The 24,888-nt window shown below is 42.4% G+C and overlaps 1 protein-coding gene across 5 annotated transcripts in view; it reads left to right on the forward strand.

The window, feature by feature from the left end:
- The window catches only part of LOC123995404 (ryanodine receptor 3-like), a 295,285-nt gene that overhangs the window by 248,322 nt on the left and 22,075 nt on the right, over positions 1-24,888 (forward strand). For all 5 annotated transcript variants that reach the window (XM_046298980.1, XM_046298984.1, XM_046298981.1 and 2 more), the window contains 25 exons: positions 173-318; positions 646-733; positions 841-933; positions 1,332-1,499; positions 1,834-1,893; positions 2,542-2,679; positions 3,993-4,105; positions 5,275-5,371; positions 11,645-11,757; positions 12,591-12,642; positions 12,957-13,016; positions 13,944-14,043; positions 14,508-14,587; positions 14,723-14,799; positions 15,048-15,121; positions 19,112-19,192; positions 19,297-19,385; positions 19,732-19,860; positions 20,139-20,243; positions 20,849-20,930; positions 21,364-22,371; positions 22,471-22,751; positions 23,080-23,123; positions 23,447-23,615; positions 24,548-24,634. In XM_046298980.1, the coding sequence (XP_046154936.1) occupies positions 173-318; positions 646-733; positions 841-933; positions 1,332-1,499; positions 1,834-1,893; positions 2,542-2,679; positions 3,993-4,105; positions 5,275-5,371; positions 11,645-11,757; positions 12,591-12,642; positions 12,957-13,016; positions 13,944-14,043; positions 14,508-14,587; positions 14,723-14,799; positions 15,048-15,121; positions 19,112-19,192; positions 19,297-19,385; positions 19,732-19,860; positions 20,139-20,243; positions 20,849-20,930; positions 21,364-22,371; positions 22,471-22,751; positions 23,080-23,123; positions 23,447-23,615; positions 24,548-24,634 (3,534 nt within the window). The remainder of the gene's footprint in view (positions 1-172; positions 319-645; positions 734-840; positions 934-1,331; positions 1,500-1,833; positions 1,894-2,541; positions 2,680-3,992; positions 4,106-5,274; positions 5,372-11,644; positions 11,758-12,590; positions 12,643-12,956; positions 13,017-13,943; positions 14,044-14,507; positions 14,588-14,722; positions 14,800-15,047; positions 15,122-19,111; positions 19,193-19,296; positions 19,386-19,731; positions 19,861-20,138; positions 20,244-20,848; positions 20,931-21,363; positions 22,372-22,470; positions 22,752-23,079; positions 23,124-23,446; positions 23,616-24,547; positions 24,635-24,888) is intronic.

Consider the following 24,888-nt stretch of genomic DNA (forward strand, 5'->3'; position numbering starts at 1 on the left):
ATTTCGTAGTTCCCTGACCCCAGGGGGCGATGGAGGAGGAGCCGCTGAAGTCTGACTTTAAAGGAGACGCTCAGGAAACCGAGCTTCTGTTATTACTATGTTGTAAAGGTGTTATAACTGTTATTACGTGTTATAACTGTTATTACGTGTTATTACTATGTTATAACCCCAGGTGGTGGCAGAGGAGGAGCTGCTGAAGGCTGACATTAAAGGAGACACTCAGGAAGCTGAGCTTCTCATTCTGGATGAGTTTGCTGTCCTCTGTAGAGACCTGTATGCCTTCTACCCAATGCTCATCCGCTACATGGACAACAACAGGTTGTATAACCCAGCCAGCCTTTCCAACACACACATCTGTTGTTTAGGCTCTAGGAAATCTGCAGGTCTTGACAAAATGTTCACTGGATTAATTTAGAATGACACTGTGTACAGTACTGTACTTGTATGGAATTAGATTTTTATTATTTGTCCTTTTATTTATTTTAGGATAACATGGATCCAATCTTTCTTATTTGGGATTGCTACCTGCAGATTCCCCCAATGCATATCCTGGACTCTAGGCTACATAACACAACACATGGTTACTATGGCCTCACCTCTTCTTTAGTCCACTTCTCATGAAAACGTCTGTCAAACTCCCACCAGGTCCAGATGGTTGAAGAGGCCTGATGCTCAGTCCAACGAGCTCTTCACCATGGTGGCTGAGATCTTCATTCTCTGGTGCAAGTCACACGTAAGACATTTCACATTAGAATACTACATACAGTGAGTTAATTTATTTTCAAGTTCTGTTTGAAGATTCTTCTAATTTCTTTCCTTCTTTACTGACCCGGTGGACAGAACTTCAAAAGGGAAGAGCAGAACTTTGTGGTTCAGAATGAAATCAACAACCTGTCTTTCTTGACTGGGGAACGTAAGACCAAGATGTCCAAGGTAAGGACGGAGCAGGAGTTTGTTTAGCCAGTAGTGAGTAAAGAAAGACATTCACAGAAGCTCTCTCACTGTGGTTGTTGATAAAATCCTGGTGGAGGCTTCAAGATATACCTGCTTATTCCCTCACAATTCCAGGAATCCTCCAACCAGGATTTCTGAAAAACCGAGTATTCTCTCTCTCTCTCTCTCTCTCTCTCTCTCTCTCTCTCTCTCTCTCTCTCTCTCTCTCTCTCTCTCTCTCTCTCTCTCTCTCTCTCTCTCTCTCTCTCTCTCTCTCTCTCTCTCTCTCTCTCTCTCTCTCTCTCTCTCTCTCTCTGTATCTCTCTCTGTATCTCTCTCTCTCCCTGTCGGTCTCTCTCTCCCTGTCTCTCTCTCTCTTCCTGTCTGTCTCTCCACAGTCAGGTGGTGACCAGGATAGGAAGCACAAGAAGCGGCGTGGAGAGTTATACTCTGTCCAGACCTCTCTGATCGTAGCCGCACTGAAGAAGATGCTGCCCATCGGACTCAACATGTGCACCCCAGGAGACCAGGAGCTCATCTCATTGGCCAAGATAAGATACAGTCTGGTGAGTTATACTACATTATCCCTCTAACCCTGGAGACTAGGAGCTCATCCCATTGGCCACGATAAGATACAGCCTGGTGAGTTATACTACATTATCCCTCTAACCCTGGAGACCAGGAGCTCATCTCATTGGCCAAGATAAGATAGTCTGGTGAGATACAATACTGTCATATTCCTAAAGTCTTCAATGATCATGTGACGTAGCATATTGATGTGTGATCCCGCTACGTTTGTATTCACACATATCCAGGCCTATCCCCAGCCATTTTGGAATGTTTTTAACCCATTCTCTCACTCCAAGTAGTTTCTCACTCCATCCTGTTTCCCTCCGACAGAAAGACACAGACGATGAGGTGAAGGATCACTTGCGTGAGAACCTACATCTTCAGGACAAGGTAGGCTTTGGAAATGTAAAATGATCTGATATTCCACACAGTGTGTACTTTGTATCTCCCCTGGTCATTTCTCTGCGCCCCAGGAAAGTGTGGACTGTAACCTCAGCATTATTCCTTCACGTGTATTCAGCAGACCAGGACAGTGTGGACTGTAACCTCTGCATTACATTTACATTTAAGTCATTTAGCAGACGCTCTTATCCAGAGCGACTTACAAATTGGTGCATTCACCTTATGACATCCAGTAGAACAGTCACTTTACAATAGTGCATCTAAATCTTAAAGGGGGGGGGGGGGTGAGAAGGATAACCTCTACATTACTCCTTCATGTGTATTCAGCAGACCAGGACATTCAGATGCAGAAGCATTTGTACTAAAAAAAAAAAAAAAATTAAAAATGTGGATGTAGTTTCAGGGACATCAACTGAAAAAAAACCATAATATGTTGTTGATTTTATCTTGATATGGTTTAACATTGTAAATGGACAAATTATAACATGTTGTGTGTGTGTGTGTGTGTGTGTGTGTGTGTGTGTGTGTGTGTGTGTGTGTGTGTGTGTGTGTGCGTGTGCGTGTGCGTGTGCGTGTGCGTGTGCGTGTGCGTGTGCGTGTGCGTGTGCGTGTGCGTGTGCGTGTGCGTGTGTGAAGTCTGATGACCTGGCAGTGCAGTGGCAGATGAACCTGTATAAGGATGTGGTGGTGGTGGGGAGTGAGGAACATGCAGACCCTGAACAAACTGTGGACAGAATACAAAGCATCTCCGCTGCAGTCTTCCACCTGGAGCAGGTACCCTTACAGTCAACAGTTACAACTCTATAAAGTCTGTTGTTTACTACGTGATGACATGATTTTCTCACTGAGACATATGTCTCTTTTACAAGGGTGCCCTGTTTACAAACACAGCATCAAATATAATGTCCATGAGACGTCATGTCCATAAGACGTAATGTCCATGAGACGTAATGTCCATAAGACGTAATGTCCATAAGACGTAATGTCCGTAAGACGTAATGTCCATAAGACGTAATGTCCATGAGACGTAATGTCCATAAGATGTAATGTCCATAAGATGTAATGTCCATGAGACGTAATGTCCATAAGACGTAATGTCCATGAGACGTAATGTCCATAAGACGTAATGTCCATAAGACGTAATGTCCATGAGATGTAATGTCCATGAGACGTAATGTCCATGAGACGTAATGTCCATGAGATGTAATGTCCATGAGACGTAATGTCCATAAGATGTAATGTCATTATTATTATTTTTATGTAATGTCCGTAAGACGTCATGTTTTGAGACGTAATGTCCATAAGACGTAATGTCCGTAAGATGTAATGTCCGTAAGACATAATGTCCATAAGACGTAATGTCCATAAGATGTAATGTCCATGAGACGTAATGTCCATAAGACGTAATGTTGAGACGTAATGTCCATAAGATGTAATGTCCATGAGACGTAATGTCCATAAGATGTAATGTCCGTAAGACGTAATGTCCATAAGACGTAATGTCCATAAGACGTAATGTCCATGAGACGTAATGTCCATAAGACGTAATGTCCATAAGACATAATGTCCGTAAGACGTAATGTCCATGAGACGTAATGTCCATGAGACGTAATGTCCATGAGACGTAATGTCCATGAGACGTAATGTCCATAAGACGTAATGTCCGTAAGACATCATGTTTTGAGACGTAATGTCCATAAGATGTAATGTCCATGAGATGTAATGTCCATAAGACGTAATGTCCATAAGACGTAATGTCCATGAGACGTAATGTCCATAAGACGTAATGTCCTTGAGACGTAATGTCCATAAGACGTAATGTCCATGAGACGTAATGTCCATAAGACGTAATGTCCATGAGACGTAATGTCCGTAAGACGTAATGTCCATGAGACGTAATGTCCATAAGACGTAATGTTTTGAGACGTAATGTCCATAAGACGTAATGTCCATAAGACGTAATGTTTTGAGACGTAATGTCCATAAGACGTAATGTCCATAAGATGTAATGTCCATGAGACGTAATGTCCATAAGACGTAATGTCCGTAAGACGTCATGTTTTGAGATGTAATGTTTTGTCCACTAGGTGGAGCAGCCTCTGAGGATGAAGAAGTGTGTGTTTCAGAAGCTGCTGTCCAAACAACGTAAGCGTGCCGTGGTGGCCTGCTTCCGTATGGCTCCTCTCTACAACCTCCCCAGGTAAGACAGACTTCTAATCACACTTACACACGACTCAGGACAATTAGAGGTACCCTGATGGAAAAACTGGAGGCCTAAATTGTCTCTGTCAACTAAATGAGATACGTGAAAGGAATATGAGTTTGAGACTTTGTAGCTGTGACGACAACTATCCCCAGAAAAAAAGTCCTCAGTTGTCATACATGGTGCTATTGTCTCCATCGAATCAAAACGTGACGTTCCAGTCCTGTATCTCTGTTATCTCTCGGTGAAGTTGGTGGCATGCTGTTAACTATCTCCCTCTCCACCTCCCTAACCTTGTCCTTCTTTGTTATTTCTCTCTGTTGCACACCACCTTCAACACCTTTTTCCTCAGATACAAAATTAACAATTACTTCCTGAACGGCTATCGGTACGTTTGGCTGGAAAAGACGTTCGCTGAATCAAATTTTGACCGCCTGTTCTCCGTATTAACGGTAATGTGAAACGTCCAGGCTGAATGCTAGCCTGAGTGTTCGTCTGTTGCTGTTCTCTTGCCAACTCCTCGTGGAATTGTCATGGCAAACAGACTGGCACCCAGGCTAGGTGAATGCTTCACCTCTCTCCCCTCCTCCATCTTATCCTCCAGACTGTGGGCTGACCGAACAGTCAACACCACCTACCTACTGCACCTACCACAACCAACCTCCAGTTTACTGCACTGTTGATTCTGATTGGTCAGCCTCAGCTAACAACCAATCAGTGGTCAATCAATGAGCAATCCAGGAAGCATTTAGCTAGTTTACATAAAGATCATTATGTCTTAGAATCGTGGAATGTTTTGTCTCATGTGATTTGAGTAACATTATGAATGTTTTTTTTTAGCTTTATGTATCATTTATTAACTGACATAATATTTGAATACAGTGTTCAGTGTTTTTATATATAATTTTAACAACATCCTCAGCCAGTTTCTGTATGCTAATTAAGCCATCAAGGATGACCAGTCAGAAGAGCCAGCTCCCATATCGACCAATCACCACCCTGGAATGCTCTTCCTTCCTGTTACACCCTCACATCTTTACTCCTTCCTCTTCCAAAATCTACTTGGACACACCTTAATCTCATTCTCCCATCTTCCACTCCCCTTCCCCATCTTCCACTCCCCTTCTCCCTCTCCTCTCGTCCTCCTCTCCTCCCTCCTTCCCTAGGCATCGTTCTATTAATCTCTTCGTGTTGGGCTATGTGAGACTATGGATAGAGACAGAGGAGTACTCCTTTGAGGAGAAGCTAGTGCAGGACCTGGCAGTAAGTACTGGGCATGTTGCGATGGTGTCTGCCACCACCTCAGCCCTAGCCTCAGCCTTGCCCCCTGTGCCCTGTGTTGGCACCGCACCCCTACCCGCCCTCTTCGCTGACAGCCTCTTGAGCACGATGCCCGCCGTCCAACTTCGGGATCGGGATCGCTTCCCGGTCCGCCTGGGTCCGGGGACCTCGACTTGGGCCCCCAGAGGTTCCCGAGGCCCCCGCGCTCTCTCTAGCTTTGTGGCTCGCTACCGGCAGAGCCTTGACAGACATGACAGGCTCAACCTCAGGAGACTCAGTGGCAGCAATGGCTCTGTCTCCGCAGCAAAGCACGTGGCTAGAAAAACAGGCTACGGCATGGGCTATCTCACCACTACTACTACTACTACTGTGGTAAGAGGGGCGGCTACAGCCCTCAATAGGTGTTTAATGTTTGATGTCTGACGTCGACCATTTAGATGTTGTACGGTACGGTCTCTGCTGTAACTGTAAGTCTGTAGTGATTGATGTTGACGTGATCAAGTGAAGTCTTCGGGTAGCATGCTCGCGCACATCTCAGTCTGGATCATGCAGAGTTGTGTCAAGTATTGAAAATGTCATTGATCTCTCTGTAAATATATAGGTGTACAGCTGTAAGGATAGATAGACATATTTATACAGTACTGCATTATGTCATAAAACACGACACGGGGGAAGAATATACAATGAGCAGGCCAGGATGTAACACCACGTCATTCATCATCATCATCATCATCATCATTGTCCGCACACTTTATTTAGTTGTGCAGCATCTCTTGGACCATAATAGTCTGCTGGACCATAATAGCCTGCTGGCCCATAATAGTCTGCTGGCCATAATAGTCTGCTGGACCATAATAGTCTGCTGGCCCATAATAGTCTGCTGGCCCATAATAGTCTGCTGGCCCATAATAGTCTGCTGGCCCATAATAGTCTGCTGGCCCATAATAGTCTGCTGGCCCATAATAGTCTGCTGGCCCATAATAGTCTGCTGGCCCAGTATCTGTGTGATGGAGACGGTGAGTATGACAGGTCTCCTCTTTAACTCCCAGGTATCTCCGATGATTCAAACTCCCAACTAGACAGCTCTGCAAGCTTGATAATAATCTCTGATGATTCAAACTCCCATTTAGACAGCTCTGCAAGCTTGATAATAATCTCTGATGATTCAAACTCCCAATTAGACAGCTCTGCAAGCTTGATAATAATCTCTGATGATTCAAACTCCCAATTAGACAGCTCTGCAAGCTTGATAATAATCTCTGATGATTCAAACTCCCAATTAGACAGCTCTGCAAGCTTGATAATAAACTCTGATGATTCAAACTCCCAATTAGACAGCTCTGCAAGCTTGATAATAATCTCAGATGATTCAAACTCCCAATTAGACAGCTCTGCAAGTTTGATAATAATCTCCGATGATTCAAACTCCCAATTAGACAGCTCTGCAAGCTTGATAATAATCTCCGATGATTCAAACTCCCAATTAGACAGCTCTGCAAGCTTGATAATAATCTCCGATGATTCAAACTCCCAATTAGACAGCTCTGCAAGCTTGATAATAATCTCAGATGATTCAAACTTCCAATTAGACAGCTCTGCAAGCTTGATAATAATCTCCGATGATTCAAACTCCCAATTAGACAGCTCTGCAAGCTTGATAATAATCTCCGATGATTCAAACTCCCAATTAGACAGCTCTGCAAGATTGATAATAATCTCCGATGATTCAAACTCCCAATTAGACAGCTCTGCAAGCTTGATAATAATCTCAGATGATTCAAACTTCCAATTAGACAGTTCTGCAAGCTTGATAATGTCAAAATATGTTTGTTACTGAGCAACAGCCTATTCGGCACCTCCAATGTAAATCACTTATGGCTGCTATACTGTACGGTTCGGAAGTCTACCCCAACTCATTACATTTGAGCTGCCAAATAGGCATATGTTAGATTGCTTGTACAGTTTTATTTAGACATTTCCTGGAAGTACATATTTGGTGAGTAACGAACATATTTTGACATTATACTCATCATTGACCTCTCTAACACTGATACTGCTTTGTCAGTGATGGGTATTGTTCAGTAGGAAGATGACATTTTGAAACTGAGTGAAAAGGAGAGGAATTCCACGTAATTAGAACACAGTTTTGTTGTCAAAAAGTTTTCCTACGATGTGCCATACTGATCATACTCTGGTCCATTCATTTGACAGTGTCCCTATCCTGTCCTTCTCATGGATACAATCATCAGTAAAAATCCAGATCACTACCACCATTGCAGGCATTCATCTGAGCATGCTAGCATGGGATGCTCCATAAACAGTGTGACTATAATGGGCATGATTATGCATGGCGTGTTAAACAACCCAGTAGCCAACCTCTCTGACTCTGAGTTCAGAAACGTTGGAAGTCGTCCAAAAAAAGTAATGGCTTGAAGCTTCAATTACTAATGTAATAATGTGATCAATGTTGAGTGGTGAGTAAATAACATGGTTTAGCCAGCAGGGTGTCATCTCTAGTGGAAAGACCAGGTTAGGAACAGAGATAACCCCTGTATTTAACCAGTCTCTAGTTGAAAGGCCAGGTTAGGAACAGAGATAACCCCTGTATTTAACCAGCAGGGTGTAGTCTCTAGTGGAAAGACCAGGTTAGGAACAGAGATAACCCCTGTATTTAACCAGCAGGCTGTAGTCTCTAGTTGAAAGGCCAGGTTAGGAACAGAGATAACCCCTGTATTTAACCAGCAGGGTGTAGTCTCTAGTGGAAAGACCAGGTTAGGAACAGAGATAACCCCTGTATTTAACCAGTCTCTAGTGGAAAGACCAGGTTAGGAACAGAGATAACCCCTGTGTTTAACCAGCAGGGTATAGTCTCTAGTGGAAAGACCAGGTTAGGAACAGAGATAACCCCTGTATTTAACCAGTCTCTAGTGGAAAGACCAGGTTAGGAACAGAGATAACCCCTGTATTTAACCAGCAGGGTGTAGTCTCTAGTGGAAAGGCCAGGTTAGGAACAGAGATAACCCCTGTATTTAACCAGCAGGCTGTAGTCTCTAGTTGAAAGGCCAGGTTAGGAACAGAGATAACCCCTGTATTTAACCAGCAGGGTGTAGTCTCTAGTGGAAAGACCAGGTTAGGAACAGAGATAACCCCTGTATTTAACCAGTCTCTAGTGGAAAGACCAGGTTAGGAACAGAGATAACCCCTGTGTTTAACCAGCAGGGTATAGTCTCTAGTGGAAAGACCAGGTTAGGAACAGAGATAACCCCTGTATTTAACCAGTCTCTAGTGGAAAGACCAGGTTAGGAACAGAGATAACCCCTGTATTTAACCAGCAGGGTGTCGTCTCTAGTGGAAAGACCAGGTTAGGAACAGAGATAACCCCTGTATTTAACCAGCAGGGTGTCGTCTCTAGTGGAAAGACCAGGTTAGGAACAGAGATAACCCCTGTATTTAACCAGTAGGGTGTAGTCTCTAGTTGAAAGGCCAGGGTAGGAACAGAGATAACCCCTGTATTTAACCAGTCTCTAGTCGAAAGACCATGTTAGGAACAGAGATAACCCCTGTATTTAACCAGTCTCTAGTGGAAAGGCCAGGTTAGGAACAGAGATGACCCCTGTATTTAACCAGCAGGGTGTAGTCTCTAGTGGAAAGACCAGGTTAGGAACAGAGATAACCCCTGTATTTAACCAGAACGGTGTAGTCTCTAGTGGAAAGACCAGGTTAGGAACAGAGATAACCCCTGTATTTAACCAGAAGGGTGTAGTCTCTAGTGGAAAGACCAGGTTAGGAACAGAGATAACCCCTGTATTTAACCAGCAGGGTGTAGTCTCTAGTGGAAAGGCCAGGTTAGGAACAGAGATAACCCCTGTATTTAACCAGTCTCTAGTGGAAAGACCAGGTTAGGAACAGAGATCACCCCTGTATTTAACCAGCAGGGTGTAGTCTCTAGTGGAAAGGCCAGGTTAGGAACAGAGATACCCCTGTATTTAACCAGCAGGGTGTAGTCTCTAGTGGAAAGACCAGGTTAGGAACAGAGATACCCCTGTATTTAACCAGCAGGGTGTAGTCTCTAGTGGAAAGACCAGGTTAGGAACAGAGATAACCCCTGTATTTAACCAGCAGGGTGTAGTCTCTAGTTGAAAGGCCAGGTTAGGAACAGAGATAACCCCTGTATTTAACCAGTCTCTAGTGGAAAGACCAGGTTAGGAACAGAGATAACCCCTGTATTTAGCCAGTCTCTAGTGGAAAGACCAGGTTAGGAACAGAGATAACCCCTGTATTTAACCAGAAGGGTGTAGTCTCTAGTGGAAAGGCCAGGTTAGGAACAGAGATAACCCCTGTATTTAACCAGCAGGGTGTAGTCTCTAGTGGAAAGGCCAGGTTAGGAACAGAGATAACCCCTGTATTTAACCAGCAGGGTGTAGTCTCTAGTGGAAAGACCAGGTTAGGAACAGAGATAACCCCTGTATTTAACCAGCAGGGTGTAGTCTCTAGTGGAAAGGCCAGGTTAGGAACAGAGATAACCCCTGTATTTAACCAGCAGGGTGTAGTCTCTAGTGGAAAGGCCAGGTTAGGAACAGAGATAACCCCTGTATTTAACCAGCAGGGTGTCATCTCTAGTGGAAAGGCCAGGTTAGGAACAGAGATAACCCCTGTATTTAACCAGTCTCTAGTGGAAAGACCAGGTTAGGAACAGAGATAACCCCTGTATTTAGCCAGCAGGGTGTAGTCTCTAGTGGAAAGGCCAGGTTATGAACAGAGATAACCCCTGTATTTAACCAGAACGGTGTAGTCTCTAGTGGAAAGTCCAGGTTAGGAACAGAGATAACCCCTGTATTTAACCAGAAGGGTGTAGTCTCTAGTGGAAAGACCAGGTTAGGAACAGAGATAACCCCTGTATTTAACCAGCAGGGTGTAGTCTCTAGTTGAAAGGCCAGGTTAGGAACAGAGATAACCCCTGTATTTAACCAGTCTCTAGTGGAAAGGCCAGGTTAGGAACAGAGATAACCCCTGTATTTAACCAGTCTCTAGTGGAAAGACCAGGTTGGGAACAGAGATAACCCCTGTATTTAACCAGAAGGGTGTAGTCTCTAGTGGAAAGACCAGGTTAGGAACAGAGATAACCCCTGTATTTAACCAGAAGGGTGTAGTCTCTAGTGGAAAGACCAGGTTAGGAACAAAGATAACCCCTGTATTTAACCAGCAGGGTGTAGTCTCTAGTGGAAAGACCAGGTTAGGAACAGAGATAACCCCTGTATTTAACCAGCAGGGTGTAGTCTCTAGTTGAAAGGCCAGGTTAGGAACAGAGATAACCCCTGTATTTACCAGTCTCTAGTGGATAGACCGGGTTAGGAACAGAGATAACCCCTGTATTTAACCAGAAGGGTGTAGTCTCTAGTGGAAATACCAGGTTAGGAACAGAGATAACCCCTGTATTTAACCAGCAGGGTGTAGTCTCTAGTGGAAAGGCCAGGTTCAGAACAGAGCTAACCCCTGTATTTAACCAGTCTCTAGTGGAAAGGCCAGGTTAGGAACAGAGATAACCCCTGTATTTAACCAGCAGGGTGTAGTCTCTAGTGGAAAGACCAGGTTAGGAACAGAGATAACCCCTGTATTTAGCCAGTCTCTAGTGGAAAGACCAGGTTAGGAACAGAGATAACCCCTGTATTTAACCAGAAGGGTGTAGTCTCTAGTGGAAAGACCAGGTTAGGAACAGAGATAACCCCTGTATTTAACCAGCAGGGTGTAGTCTCTAGTGGAAAGACCAGGTTAGGAACAGAGATAACCCCTGTATTTAACCAGAAGGGTGTAGTCTCTAGTGGAAAGACCAGGTTAGGAACAGAGATAACCCCTGTATTTAACCAGAAGGGTGTAGTCTCTAGTGGAAAGACCAGGTTAGGAACAGAGATAACCCCTGTATTTAACCAGCAGGGTGTAGTCTCTAGTGGAAAGACCAGGTTAGGAACAGAGATAACCCCTGTATTTAACCAGCAGGGTGTAGTCTCTAGTGGAAAGACCAGGTTAGGAACAGAGATAACCCCTGTATTTAACCAGCAGGGTGTAGTCCCTAGTTGAAAGACCAGGTTAGGAACAGAGATAACCCCTGTATTTAACCAGAAGGGTGTAGTCTCTAGTGGAAAGACCAGGTTAGGAACAGAGATAACCCCTGTATTTAACCAGCAGGGTGTAGTCTCTAGTGGAAAGGCCAGGTTCAGAACAGAGCTAACCCCTGTCTCTTGCGGGATGTCTGTGTAGAAAACCCCAATGAAGATCGTGGAGGAGGAGGAAGAGGAGGAGGTTGAGATCCAGCCAGACCCTCTTCATCAGCTTATCCTTCACTTCAGCCACAATGCCCTCACAGAGAGAAGGTAGGAGGGAATGACCAATCAATCAGTGGTGGAGAAAGTACACAATACTTATACTTGAGTAAAAGTAAATATACCTTAGTAGAAAATGGCTCCAGTAAAATGAGTTACCCAGTAAAATACTAATACAGTAAAAGTTTTAAAGTATTTGGTTTTAAATATACTTAAGTATCAAAAGTAAATGTATTTGTTGAAATATACTTATTAAAAGTAAAAGTACAAATAATTTAAAATTCCTACAGAATTTTCTTGTTTATATTTATTGACGGATAGCCAGGGTCACACTCCAACACTCAGACATCATTTACAAACTGAGCATTTGTGTTTAGTCAGTCCACCAGATCAGTGGCAGTAGGGATGACCAGGGATATTCTCTTGATAAGTGTGCGAATTGGACACTTTTCTGTCCTGCTACAGTAATCATTCAAAATGTAATGAGTACTTTTACTTTTGGCTGTCAGGGAAAAAGTATGAGGTAAAAAGTACATCATTATCTTTAGGAATGTAGGGAAGTAAAAGTCAAAGTTGTCAAAAATATAAATAGTAAAGTACAGATACCCAAAAAACTACTTAAGTAGTACTTTAAAGTACTTTAACTTAAGTACTTTTCATCACTGCAATCAACCAATGTTTTTTATTTAACATTTTATTTTGACATTGAGTCAATCAACCAATCACTCAATCGATCAATTAATCAATCAACCTAGTGAACAAGTGTTTTTTTTTATCTTACTTAAATACAAAGAATTGTGTGATCTTAACTTATTTGTGTTTGTTTACTTTACAAACCTGATACAAGTCATGATAATGATTGGATAATATGTTATTCTCTCCAGCTTCCTGGAAGAAGATCCGTTATATATTGCGTATGCAGACATGATGGCAAAGGTACGCAACTGAAAATCTGAGCACACTTTGGCTGCGTTTACATAGGCAGCCCAGTTCTGATCTGTTGCCCAACTATTGGCAAAACATCTGATCTGATTGGTCAAAAGCTCAATTAGTGGCAAAAGATCAGAACTGGGCTTGCCTGTGTAAACACATACTTTCATAATCCGACTGAAGTAGTGGGTTCATAATCGAACCCACTGTTCTTAGGTCGTCATTGAAAATAAGAATGTGTTCTTAACTGACATGCCGAGTTAAATAAAAATAATTATCAGTTGTCCTAACTATAACATGTTCCTCCTCTATCTCCTCAGAGTTGTGCAGAGGATGAAGAGGAGGAAGAAGAGGAAGAGGGGAAAGAGAAGACATTTGAGGTTTCAACCTGTCTGTCCTTGTATCACTAACCCCCAGGCTTAAAGCCTTAGATACTTTTTAATCAAATCTGTCTGAACCCAGTCTGAACCCAGTCTGAACCCAGTCTGAATCTGTCTGAACCCTGTCTGAACCCAGTCTGAATTTCTCTGAACACAGTCTGAATTTCTCTGAACCCAGTCTGAATCTGTCTGAACCCAGTCTGAATCTGTCTGAACCTGTCTGAACCCAGTCTGAATCTGTCTGAACCCAGTCTGAATCTGTCTGAACCAAGTCTGAATCTGTCTGAACCCAGTCTGAATCTGTCTGAACCCAGTCTGAATCTGTCTGAACCCAGTCTGAATCTCTCTGAACCCAGTCTGAATTTCTCTGAACCCAGTCTGAATCTGTCTGAATCTGTCTGAACCCAGTCTGAATCTGTCTGAAACCAGTCTGAATCTGTCTGAACCCAGTCTCAATCTGTCTGAACCCAGTCTGTGCCTTTTATCCTTGATAAATATCTGACTTGTGGATGATGAGACCGAGATGAGACAGGATTTTAATCAACAGCACTGGCTACAACTGATAACTTCCCATGTCTACGGTGTCAGCTGACAAAGACCAGCCAATGGTTGAAATGTCATTGTCGCTGTGACAACCATGTTCCATTCAACCTTTCAGTACTGTATCTTTTATACATCAGCTTTGTCCTTTTGTATCCAGCAGCTGTAAGACCGTTGATGTTGCCACTTTCCTGTGAAATGTGTGAATGTCTCTCTGAGATTATGTTTGATTGTGTATTTTAACCCTTCAGGATTATAGACAATCGACGTATGAACTATGAGGACCGGTTTTTAATGAACAGAGACTACGGCTGACTGCTGTAGAGAGTTTGGCTTTTATTTGCGTATGATCATTAAATGATCCGCCATTCCACTTTGGGCCCACAGGAGAAGGAGATGGAGAAACAGAAGATCTTGTACCAGCAGGCCAGGCTCCACGCCCGCGGGGCTGCTGAGATGGTGCTACAGATGATCAGCGCCAGTAAAGGTGAGGATGTTCTTTATCTACAGTACAGGTGAGGATGTTCTTTATCTACAGTACAGGTGAGGATGTTCTTTATCTACAGTACAGGTGAGGATGTTCTTTATCTACAGTAAAGGTGAGGATGTTCTTTATCTACAGTACAGGTGAGGATGTTCTTTATCTACAGTAAAGGTGAGGATGTTCTTTATCTACAGTACAGGTGAGGATGTTCTTTATCTACAGTACAGGTGAGGATGTTCTTTATCTACAGTACAGGTGAGGATGTTCTTTATCTACAGTACAGGTGAGGATGTTCTTTATCTACAGTACAGGTGAGGATGTTCTTTATCTACAGTACAGGTGAGGATGTTCTTTATCTACAGTACAGATGAGGATGTTCAGGTGAAACATCAGAGCCTTGTGTACTACACAGCATGTTCACCCCCAGATAATATTTTAATCCAACTCTACTCCTCTTTTGTCCCCAGGTCGACTAGGTCCTATGGTGACCTGCACCCTCAAACTGGGCATCTCCATCCTCAACGGAGGCAACGTGCTGGTCCAGCAGGTTAGATAGACTACATTACATTACCATAGATGTAGTACTGTGTATGTTACACATCAATACCAGAGATGTATTACATCATCACGTTTTACCAAGGGTTTCTGTGCATGAAAGACGCTAGTTTCCATTGTTTTGCAGAAAATGCTGGATTATCTGAAAGAGAAAAGAGATGCAGGCTTTTTCAAGAGTTTGTCAGGCCTCATGCAGTCCTGCAGGTAACCGTGACTACGCTACCCAAATAATCCAGAGGACAGATCTCGTCTGGGAACTGCCTGGGAATGATAATAGACTTTTGATCAATTAAAATATTGTAATTTATCGATAAGCATGTTGATTATACCCAATGACATGATGAAGGGACCCTCGTAGTCCCTATGACCACGGTTTATGTCATTCTTATTCTTTATCCCCAGCGTACTATTTCTCTCTTTCACTGTGTGTCTTATCTCCATACCCTTTACAGTGTCCTGGACTTAAATGCCTTTGAGAGACAGAATAAAGCGGAAGGTCTGGGGATGGTGACAGATGAAGGATCCTGTACGTAAAGAGAAGTGATGGCCAACTGATGTTCTACCCCATAGCTTTAATAAGTAGTTTAACATTTCAGTGTTCAATTGTAGTTTTTTTTTTTCCCTTTTCCCTTCAGCCATTGGTTCCAAGAGTTGTAGGTTCCAAGAGTTGTAGGTTCCAAGAGTTGTAGGTTCCAAGAGTTGTAGGTTCCAAGAGTTGTCTCGCTCTCTTGGTTGCTGTTTCACACTTGGAGTATCTTTACGTAGAAAACATGTTGAGCTTCTTTTTTCTCCTCTTCTTCTCAGCAATAGGTTCAAGAGCTATTGTAGCTGCTGTCTTAGCGTGTCTTTACTCAGAGAATCTAAAACTTCAAGGATCAACGCGCACAGATTTCACTTACTGCTCAGCAAATCAGCAACCTCCTTTCAAATGGCTAATGCTGAAGCATGACATTTGTCTTATCTCTCTCTGCCGTGTTTTACATGTTCGTGTCAAATTATCTGCCCCTAGCTACAGTAATATCAGATTATCTTCAGAAAGAATGCCCCTAGCTACAGTAATATCAGATTATCTTCAGAAAGAATGCCCCTAGCTACAGTAATATCAGATTATCTTCAGAAAGAATGCCCCTAGCTACAGTAATATCACATTATCTACAGAAAGAATGCCCCTAGCTACAGTAATATCAGATTATCTTCAGAAAGAATGCCCCTAGCTACAGTAATATCAGATTATCTTCAGAAAGAATGCCCCTAGCTACAGTAATATCAGATTATCTTCAGAAAGAATGCCCCTAGCTACAGTAATATCAGATTATCTTCATAAAGAATGCTCCTAGCTACAGTAATATCAGATTATCTTCAGAAAGAATGCCCCTAGCTACAGTAATATCAGATTATCTTCAGAAAGAATGCCCCTAGCTACAGTAATATCAGATTATCTTCAGAAAGAATGCCCCTAGCTACAGTAATATCAGATTATCTACAGAAAGAATGCCCCTAGCTACAGTAATATCAGATTATCTTCAGAAAGAATGCCCCTAGCTACAGTAATATCACATTATCTACAGAAAGAATGCCCCTAGCTACAGTAATATCAGATTATCTACAGAAAGAATGCCCCTAGCTACAGTAATATCAGATTATCTACAGAAAGAATGCCCCTAGCTACAGTAATATCAGATTATCTACAGAAAGAATGCCCCTAGCTACAGTAATATCAGATTATCTTCAGAAAGAATGCCCCTAGCTACAGTAATATCAGATTATCTACAGAAAGAATGCCCCTAGCTACAGTAATATCAGATTATCTACAGAAAGAATGCCCTAGCTACAGTAATATCAGATTATCTACAGAAAGAATGCCCCCTAGCTACAGTAATATCAAATTATCTTCATAAAGAATGCTCCTAGCTACAGTAATATCAAATCAAATTGCATTTGACCTTGTATGTTTGATATTTTCGGTGTACGTTGTTTTTACGGCTTGTGTTGCAGTAGTGGTAGAGTCAGGATCCATGGGATTAACCTGTTGTTGTCCAGACCGTCATCAGGGCTGCAAGGCCTCGTGGCATGATACCTATATATCAGTGTTGGGGTCAATTCCATTTCGATTCAGAAAGTAAACCAAAATCCTAATTAAAAAGTGTAGAAGTATATAGTTACATTTCCTGAATTGAACCGTAACTGACCCCAACCCCGCTATGTGTTATACAGGATGAATGTCACTCTCTGAAGAAATGTTTCATCAGGTTTAGGAATCTAAGCTGTTCTGTAGTTTCATCAGGTTTAGGAATCTAAGCTGTTCTGTAGTTTCATCAGGTTTAGGAATCTAAGCTGTTCAGTAGTTTCATCAGGTTTAGGAATCTAGGTTTAGGAATCTAAGCTGTTCAGTAGTTTCATCAGGTTTAGGAATCTAAGCTGTTCAGTAGTTTCATCAGGTTTAGGAATCTAAGTTGTTCAGATTCATCAGGTTTAGGAATCTAAGCTGTTCGGATTCATCAGGTTTAGGAATCTAAGCTGTTCTGTAGTTTCATCAGGTTTAGGAATCTAAGCTGTACAGTAGTTTCATCAGGTTTAGGAATCTAAGTTGTTCAGATTCATCAGGTTTAGGAATCTAAGCTGTTCGGATTCATCAGGTTTAGGAATCTAAGCTGTTCTGTAGTTTCATCAGGTTTAGGAATCTAAGCTGTTCTGTAGTTTCATCAGGTTTAGGAATCTAAGCTGATCAGAAGTGCAGTAGTTATCAACATATCTACACTCCCCATGTTGTCAGGTTACGTACAAATACCCCACAAGCACTAAAAGCCTTTCCAAGAGATATTTTTACTCCTAAATTGGAAGCAGGGGGGGTTTCCTCCATCCTGAAGTAGTGGAAACCTAACACATGGTGCAGCATTAGCTTGATTACAAGCCTTCTCGGTCACATTACCACACTCACCTCATTCCACACACACACACTTTCTCCTAACACACCTCATCCCACACACATAACACATCTTTATCCTCCAGTTCTCCCTGCTGTATATTTTTACGTTTTGATAGGTTAACTGTAGTATTTTCCACTAATATCCTAAATACTCACTAAATATCATACCACTTTATAACTCTCCCCTAAACACCTTCATTTTAACATCACGCCCATAATGAGGCCTATAGACATCTGTCTTTTAAACTTTTTTTTTCTCTTCTCCTTTAAAAAAAAAAAAAAGGTTCTATGTCTTCTCTTGCTTACGTCTGTTTGTTGTGTCTTGTCTTCTCCTATCATTAATACTCATCGATGGCAGTCAACAGTCAGCGGGGTAAATAAAGATCCTCTCATAACCGCTCATAATCGTCCCTCTCTCACCTTCACCTCTCCTGCCTCATTGACCTGATGACCTGGAAGCATTAACTCATTGCTCTGGTCTACAGGGAGGTACATTCATGCAACATGCATGCATAAAATATAAATGTCAAATTCTAGATTTACTTTATAAATGCCTGTTATTAGTGGTAGTTGTTAACGTTTTCTATATGTTACTAACTCTGCATCACTAATCTACATTCTGCTACTGATACTCCTATCAGGCTATCAACGTCTTTGAGGAGGTTATGATTTGTAGACTTGTCCACAGCTAAAGCAAAGCTTTGATGTGCTTTGGACTTGGGGCCTATTTCACAAAGCTGTGTTTAACTTTCATGTGGATGACGTAGCTGATCCAGAAATGGAATGCAGTATTCAAATACTTGGAATTCCCAAGATTGTGAAGTACTGTGAAATGGAACCTTGGAATCGCTTGATGATTCTAAGTGGAGAACATTCCATCATTGTGTTATGATCTTCTTAAAAACGGGGTTCCCTGTGTTCTTGTCTTGTTCTTATACTAGATGCTATATGTGTAAGTTACCTGGCTAACCTTCAGCTTCCTGAAATGTCCTGGTGTTTCACAATATTCATTTCAGTTTTCACAATCAGCACTTTGGATGCAGCAAGGGTGTTGTGTGCAACACAAACCCAGACCCATACTCTTAGAAGAAAAAAGGTTTCCAAGAGGGTTCTTCACCTTTCCCCAAATGGAGAACCCTTTTTACATTTACATTTACATTTAAGTCATTTAGCAGACGCTCTTATCCAGAGCGACTTACACCCATTTTTGGTTCTAGGTAGAACCTGTTTTGGGTTCCATGTAGAAACCTCAGTGGAAAGGGTTATACATTGAACCCGAAAGGGTTCTTCCTGAAACCCAAAACAGTTCTTCAAAGGGTTCTCCTATGGGGACAGCAGAAGAACCTTTTTAGGTTCTCGATAGCCCCTTTGTTTTCCAAGAGTGCAGTATCTGTATTTGTGCTAGCCACCTGCCTGTCTAAGAGTGATGAGTGCCGATCCAAACTGGATATCCGCAAAGTCTAACTCAGGCTTTCACCTAAATCATGCATTACTAAATCATGAGATTACTGTGAAAACTCTAGTTGCTTGCGAATTCAGCCGTTGTTGTTATGGAGAGTGTTCTTCACCTACTTATGTCACATCCCGAAGGTTCCAAAGTGCTGACGAATGATGACTTCACCAAAGATCTCTTCCGGTTTTTACAACTGCTCTGTGAGGGGCACAACGGGGGTGAGAACTTGTATAAATTGGTGTAAAATAAAGTATTGGTACGTTTTGTTATAGCTTCACTCAAACCACGTTATCCCAATATCGAAATGTGTTCTTCGCCACAGATTTCCAAAACTTCCTGAGAACACAAACAGGAAACACGTTGACAGTCAACATTATCATCAGCACAGTGGACTATCTGCTACGCCTTCAGGTGATACACACACACACACACACACACACACACACACACACACACACACACACACACACACACACACACACACACACACACACACACACACACACACACACACACACACACACACACACACACACACACATACACACACACTCACACTCACACACACACGCACACACTCACACACTCACACACTCACACACTCACACACTCACACACATACACACACACACTCATGCACGCACACATGCACACATGCACACACGCACACACACACACACACACTCACATACACACACTATAAATAGAACGTGACTTGGTTTCACCAACACACTGACATAGTTATCCTTCTCTGTAGGAATCTATCAGTGACTTCTACTGGTATTATTCTGGGAAAGACATTATCGACGAGGCAGGGCAGGTCAACTTCTCCAAAGCCTTAGCTGTCGCAAAGCAGATCTTCAACTCGCTCACTGAGTACATCCAGGTAAGTAAGGCCTGACTCTTTCTGACTGTCCATTGTTTCACATGGAGCCAAATAGTCAAATAGTCAAATCTGTATTTTATTTTATGGCACTAAAATGTTTTTTGTTGTTGTGGGGCCTGGGATCTTCATTAACATTCACTCTATTTTGTGACCCCACCCTTTGGTCCTTCTATCAATCTCTCTCTCCCCCTTTCCTCTCTTCTTCCCTCCCCCTCCTCCTCATTTCTCCTCATTTCTCTCCCTTTCTCCCACCCCCTCCCTCCCTCTCTCCCTCCCAGGGCCCATGTATTGGGAACCAGCAGAGTCTGGCCCACAGCAGACTGTGGGATGCGGTGGTGGGATTCCTGCATGTGTTTGCCAACATGCAGATGAAGCTGTCCCAGGTAACTAGGTGTCCTCAGTGCTACACAAAACATTCCAGTAAAGTTGGTGATAGTTGCGTCTGGTCGTTGTTTTGGTTTTTGGTTATGTCTTTGTTTTGGTTTTTGGTTATATCTTTGTTTTGGTTTTTGGTTATATCTTTGTTTTGGTTTTTGGTTATGTCTTTGTTTTGGTTTTTGGTTATGTCTTTGTTTTGGTTTTTGGTTATGTCTTTGTTTTGGTTTTTGGTTATATCTTTGTTTTGGTTTTTGGTTATGTCTTTGTTTTGGTTTTTGGTTATGTCTTTGTTTTGGTTTTTGGTTATATCTTTGTTTTGGTTTTTGGTTATGTCTTTGTTTTGGTTTTTGGTTATGTCTTTGTTTTGGTTTTTGGTTATATCTTTGTTTTGGTTTTCGGTTATGTCTTTGTTTTGGTTTTCGGTCATGCCTTTGTTTGAGTTTTCGGTTATGTCTTTTTTATGTCTTTGGTTATTTGTTTTTAGTGCATGGAACTTGAGCTATTGAGATTGTAAAATCATAAAAATGCTTCATAAATACATGTTATTATTAATTATTACTTAACTAATTGTATTATTAATGCAAGTCTTCCAACGGTTGGTGCACCTTAGGACTCGTGTCAGATTGAGCTGCTGAAGGAGTTGATGGATCTTCAGCAGGACATGGTGGTGATGATGCTGTCACTGCTGGAGGGTAAGAACCTACAGATTTTAAGGCTCCCGAGTGGGCACAGTGGTCTAAGACACTGCATCTCAGTGCTAGAGTCGTCACTACAGACCATGGTTCGATTCAAAGCAAGTCAGTTTGTAATTAAGTAAGGAAGTAAGGGGCGGCAGGTAGCCTAGTGGTCAGAGCATTGGACGAGTAACGAAAGGTTGCAAGATCGAATCCCAGAGCGAACAAGGTACAAATCTGTCGTTCTGCCCCTGAACAAGGCAGTTAACCCACTGTTCCTAGGCTCTCATTGAAAACAATAATTTGTTCTTAACTGACTTGCCTAGTTAAACAAAGGTATAAAAGTAAGTAAGTAATTAGGGAGGTAAAGTGCAAACGCAACATGCCATTGATTCATACCAACATGCCATTGATTCATACCAACATGCCATTGATACGTGGTGTCTCCTAGGCAACGTGGTAAATGGAACCATTGGAAAGCAGATGGTGGACACTCTGGTGGAGTCCTCCAGCAACGTAGAGATGATCCTCAAGTTCTTTGACATGTTCCTCAAGATCAAGGACCTGACCACCTCTGACAACTTCAGGGAGTACGACCCCGATAACAAGGGGGTCATCTCCAAAAAAGATTTCCAGAAGTCCATGGAGAACCAGAAGCAGTACACCCAGTCGGAGATTGAGTTCCTCCTCTCCTGCGCCGAGGCCGACGAGAATGACATGTTCAACTACGAGGAGTTTGTGGAGCGGTTCCACGAGCCGGCCAAAGACATTGGCTTCAACATAGCCGTGCTGCTCACTAACCTCTCTGAGCACATGCCTCACGATCCCCGTCTGGCCACCTTCCTGGAACCAGCTGAGAGCGTGCTGAACTACTTCGAGCCGTACCTGGGCCGCATCGAGATCATGGGCGGAGGGAAGCGCATAGAGAGGGTCTACTTTGAGATCAGCGAGTCCAGCCGCACGCAGTGGGAGAAGCCACAGGTCAAAGAGTCCAAGAGACAGTTCATCTTCGACGTGGTCAACGAGGGTGGAGAGAGCGAGAAGATGGAGATGTTTGTGAACTTCTGCGAAGACACCATCTTTGAGATGCAGCTGGCGTCTCAGATCTCGGAGCCAGAAGTGGCGGAGCGCCCGGAGGAGGAAGAGGAGGAGGTGCACAACTTGCTAGAAGAGCTGGCTGAGCAAGAGGAGGAGAGAGAGCTGGAGGCTTCCTCAGCTTTCACCATGGTCTGTGTCGCTGCCAAGAAGAAGATCTCCAACTTCCGACAGATGCTGACATTCAAGACCCTCAAGAAGCAGTTCAAGAAGACCAAGAAGCTGAGCATGAAGGAGGTGATCATTGGGTTCTTCTCCTTTTTCTGGACGCTCTTCGCAGGGTTCTTCAAGGGGATCTACAGCCTCATCTTTGGATTCTTCCACCTCATCTGGTCATCCATGTTCGGAGGCGGCCTCGTCGAAGGTGGGATCTATGGTTTTATTGTTTTTAGAATAATGTTAATAAGGGTGTTGCAACGTTTTGTTTAAATGGACTTTAAATTATGTTTGATTTGACTTGAAGGAGCCAAGAACATGAAGGTGACAGACATCTTGGGCAACATGCCCGATCCCACCCAGTTCGGTATCCACGGCGACGTGTTGGAGACTGAAAAGGTGGAGGTGGGTGATTCGGTGTCGGGCGGAACAGACCAGGCCATCAAACCGTCGGACAAGGCAGAGCAGGACATCTTGATGGAGATGATTAATCCCACGCCAAAGAAAGGGGAAGGGTTAAAACATGTTGATCCTGGACTGGGAGACGTCTCTGAGACTCCTGAGACCTCCGCCACTGTGGAGAAGAAGGTGAGCATTCTGTAGGCCTGTCTCTAAAACAGTAGGTAAAGGGAATACATTAAATACAATGGAGATTCTCTATGTACAGTTCTCAGTAAACACTGGGTTTGTTTCACATGAATGATGTCACTAATAAGTTTCCTCTATAATCTTCTGTTGTCCTTCTCACGTAGAAGCCTGGACCTCTCTAATCTTCTGTTGTCCTTCTCACGTAGAAGCCTGAACCTCTCTAATCTTCTGTTGTCCTTCTCATGTAGAAGCCTGAACCTCTCTAACCTTCTGTTGTCTGTCTCATGTAGAAGCCTGAATCTCTCCTTCTGTTGTCCTTCTCATGTAGAAAGCTGCTTCTGAACCAATGGAGTTGGAACCAGAGAAAGCAGAGTGAGTGGTCTAAACTATTTATTCCTCTCTGTGTGTATGTTTACTTCAGCTATGTAACATGGAGGACATGTTCAAATCTTAATTCAGTCTTTATTTACTTTATTTAAAGTGTTTAAATAAAAAATCCGTTGCTCGGTTTCTCACATCTTGACAGTTTGTTATCGCAAATAAGAGTCTGATCTTAATTGCTCATTATTTCTTAAAATTTAAATAATGAAATGAAAGGGTGTGTTGTGTTGGAGTTTCAGCTCTCTAACAGATGTCAGAGCTATGTGCTGGTGTCAGATCGATAACAGATCGGCGGTCATCTTGTGTTCTCACAGCACAGAGAAGAAGGAGAAGGAAGACAAGGTCAAGGCGGAGCAGCCTAAAGAGGAAGTAGCTCAGGATAAGCCCGTTCCCAAGTCCAGAAACAGCCAATCAAAGGAGGCTCCTACTTCCTTCTTTGCCAGCTTCTTGGCTGGGCTGGAGGTCTACCAGGCCAAGATGCTGGTAATATATGAGACATTGTACTTGTTCAAGATCGACTACAGCTTTGCGTATTGAGTGCAGTAAAGTGTAGCTTCTGTAGCTCAGTTGGTAGAGCATGGCGCTTGTAACGCCAGGGTAGTGGGTTCGATCCCCGGGACCACCCATACGTAGAATGTATGCACACATGACTGTAAGTCGCTTTGGATAAAAGCGTCTGCTAAATGGCATATTATTATTATATTATTATTATAATTATTATATTGCAGTTGGAGACTGCAAACTAACTGAACTGATTTGCCTCCTAAATAACTGCTTATTATTTGAAGGTCAGTCTGTTTGTTTAGCCGGTGATCAACGACTGATCAGAATTGATGCTCTCAAACACAGCCGTTGTTATTCTGCCTGCCACATGCTGTCAATAGTGACCTTCCATTTCATCTTCTTTGCAGTCACGCTCACCTCAGAAGACTGCTATGTCTTATCATGACTGAATGTATTACCATGACTGAATGTATTATCATGACTGAATGTATTATCATGACTGAATGTATTACCATGACTGAATGTATTATCATGACTGAATGTATTACCATGACTGAATGTATTATCATGACTGAATGTATTATCATGACTGAATGTACTACCATGACTGAATGTATTACCATGACTGAATGTATTACCATGACTGAATGTATTACCATGACTGAATGTATTACCATGACTGAATGTATTATCATGACTGAATGTATTATCATGACTGAATGTATTACCATGACTGAATGTATTATCATGACTGAATGTATTACCATGACTGAATGTATTACCATGACTGAATGTATTACCATGACTGAATGTATTACCAATACTGAATGTGTTATCATGACTGAATGTATTATCATGACTAAATGTATCTTCATGACTAAATGTCTAACTTTGTGTTCCATGTGTTCCAGAACACGTTGGCTCGGAACTTCTACAACATGCGTTTCCTGGCTCTGTTTGTAGCGTTTGCCATCAACTTCATCCTACTGTTCTACAAGGTCATTTTCAGTGATACACATTACATGGTTTTCTTGCTCTCTCTTCTACAAGATACAAATAATAATCTTATTTTATTTACATACAGTGCGTTCAGAAAGTATTAATTTCCCTTCTATTTTCCAAATGTTACTTTACAGCATTATTCTAAAATGTATTAAAAATATATATTCTCATCAATCAACACATAATACCCCATAATGACATCAAAATACCCCATACTGACATCACAATACCCTATAATGACATCGCAAAA

This window comes from Oncorhynchus gorbuscha, linkage group LG14 (genome assembly GCF_021184085.1).
Source record: "Oncorhynchus gorbuscha isolate QuinsamMale2020 ecotype Even-year linkage group LG14, OgorEven_v1.0, whole genome shotgun sequence".
NCBI classification, from domain to species: domain Eukaryota; kingdom Metazoa; phylum Chordata; class Actinopteri; order Salmoniformes; family Salmonidae; genus Oncorhynchus; species Oncorhynchus gorbuscha.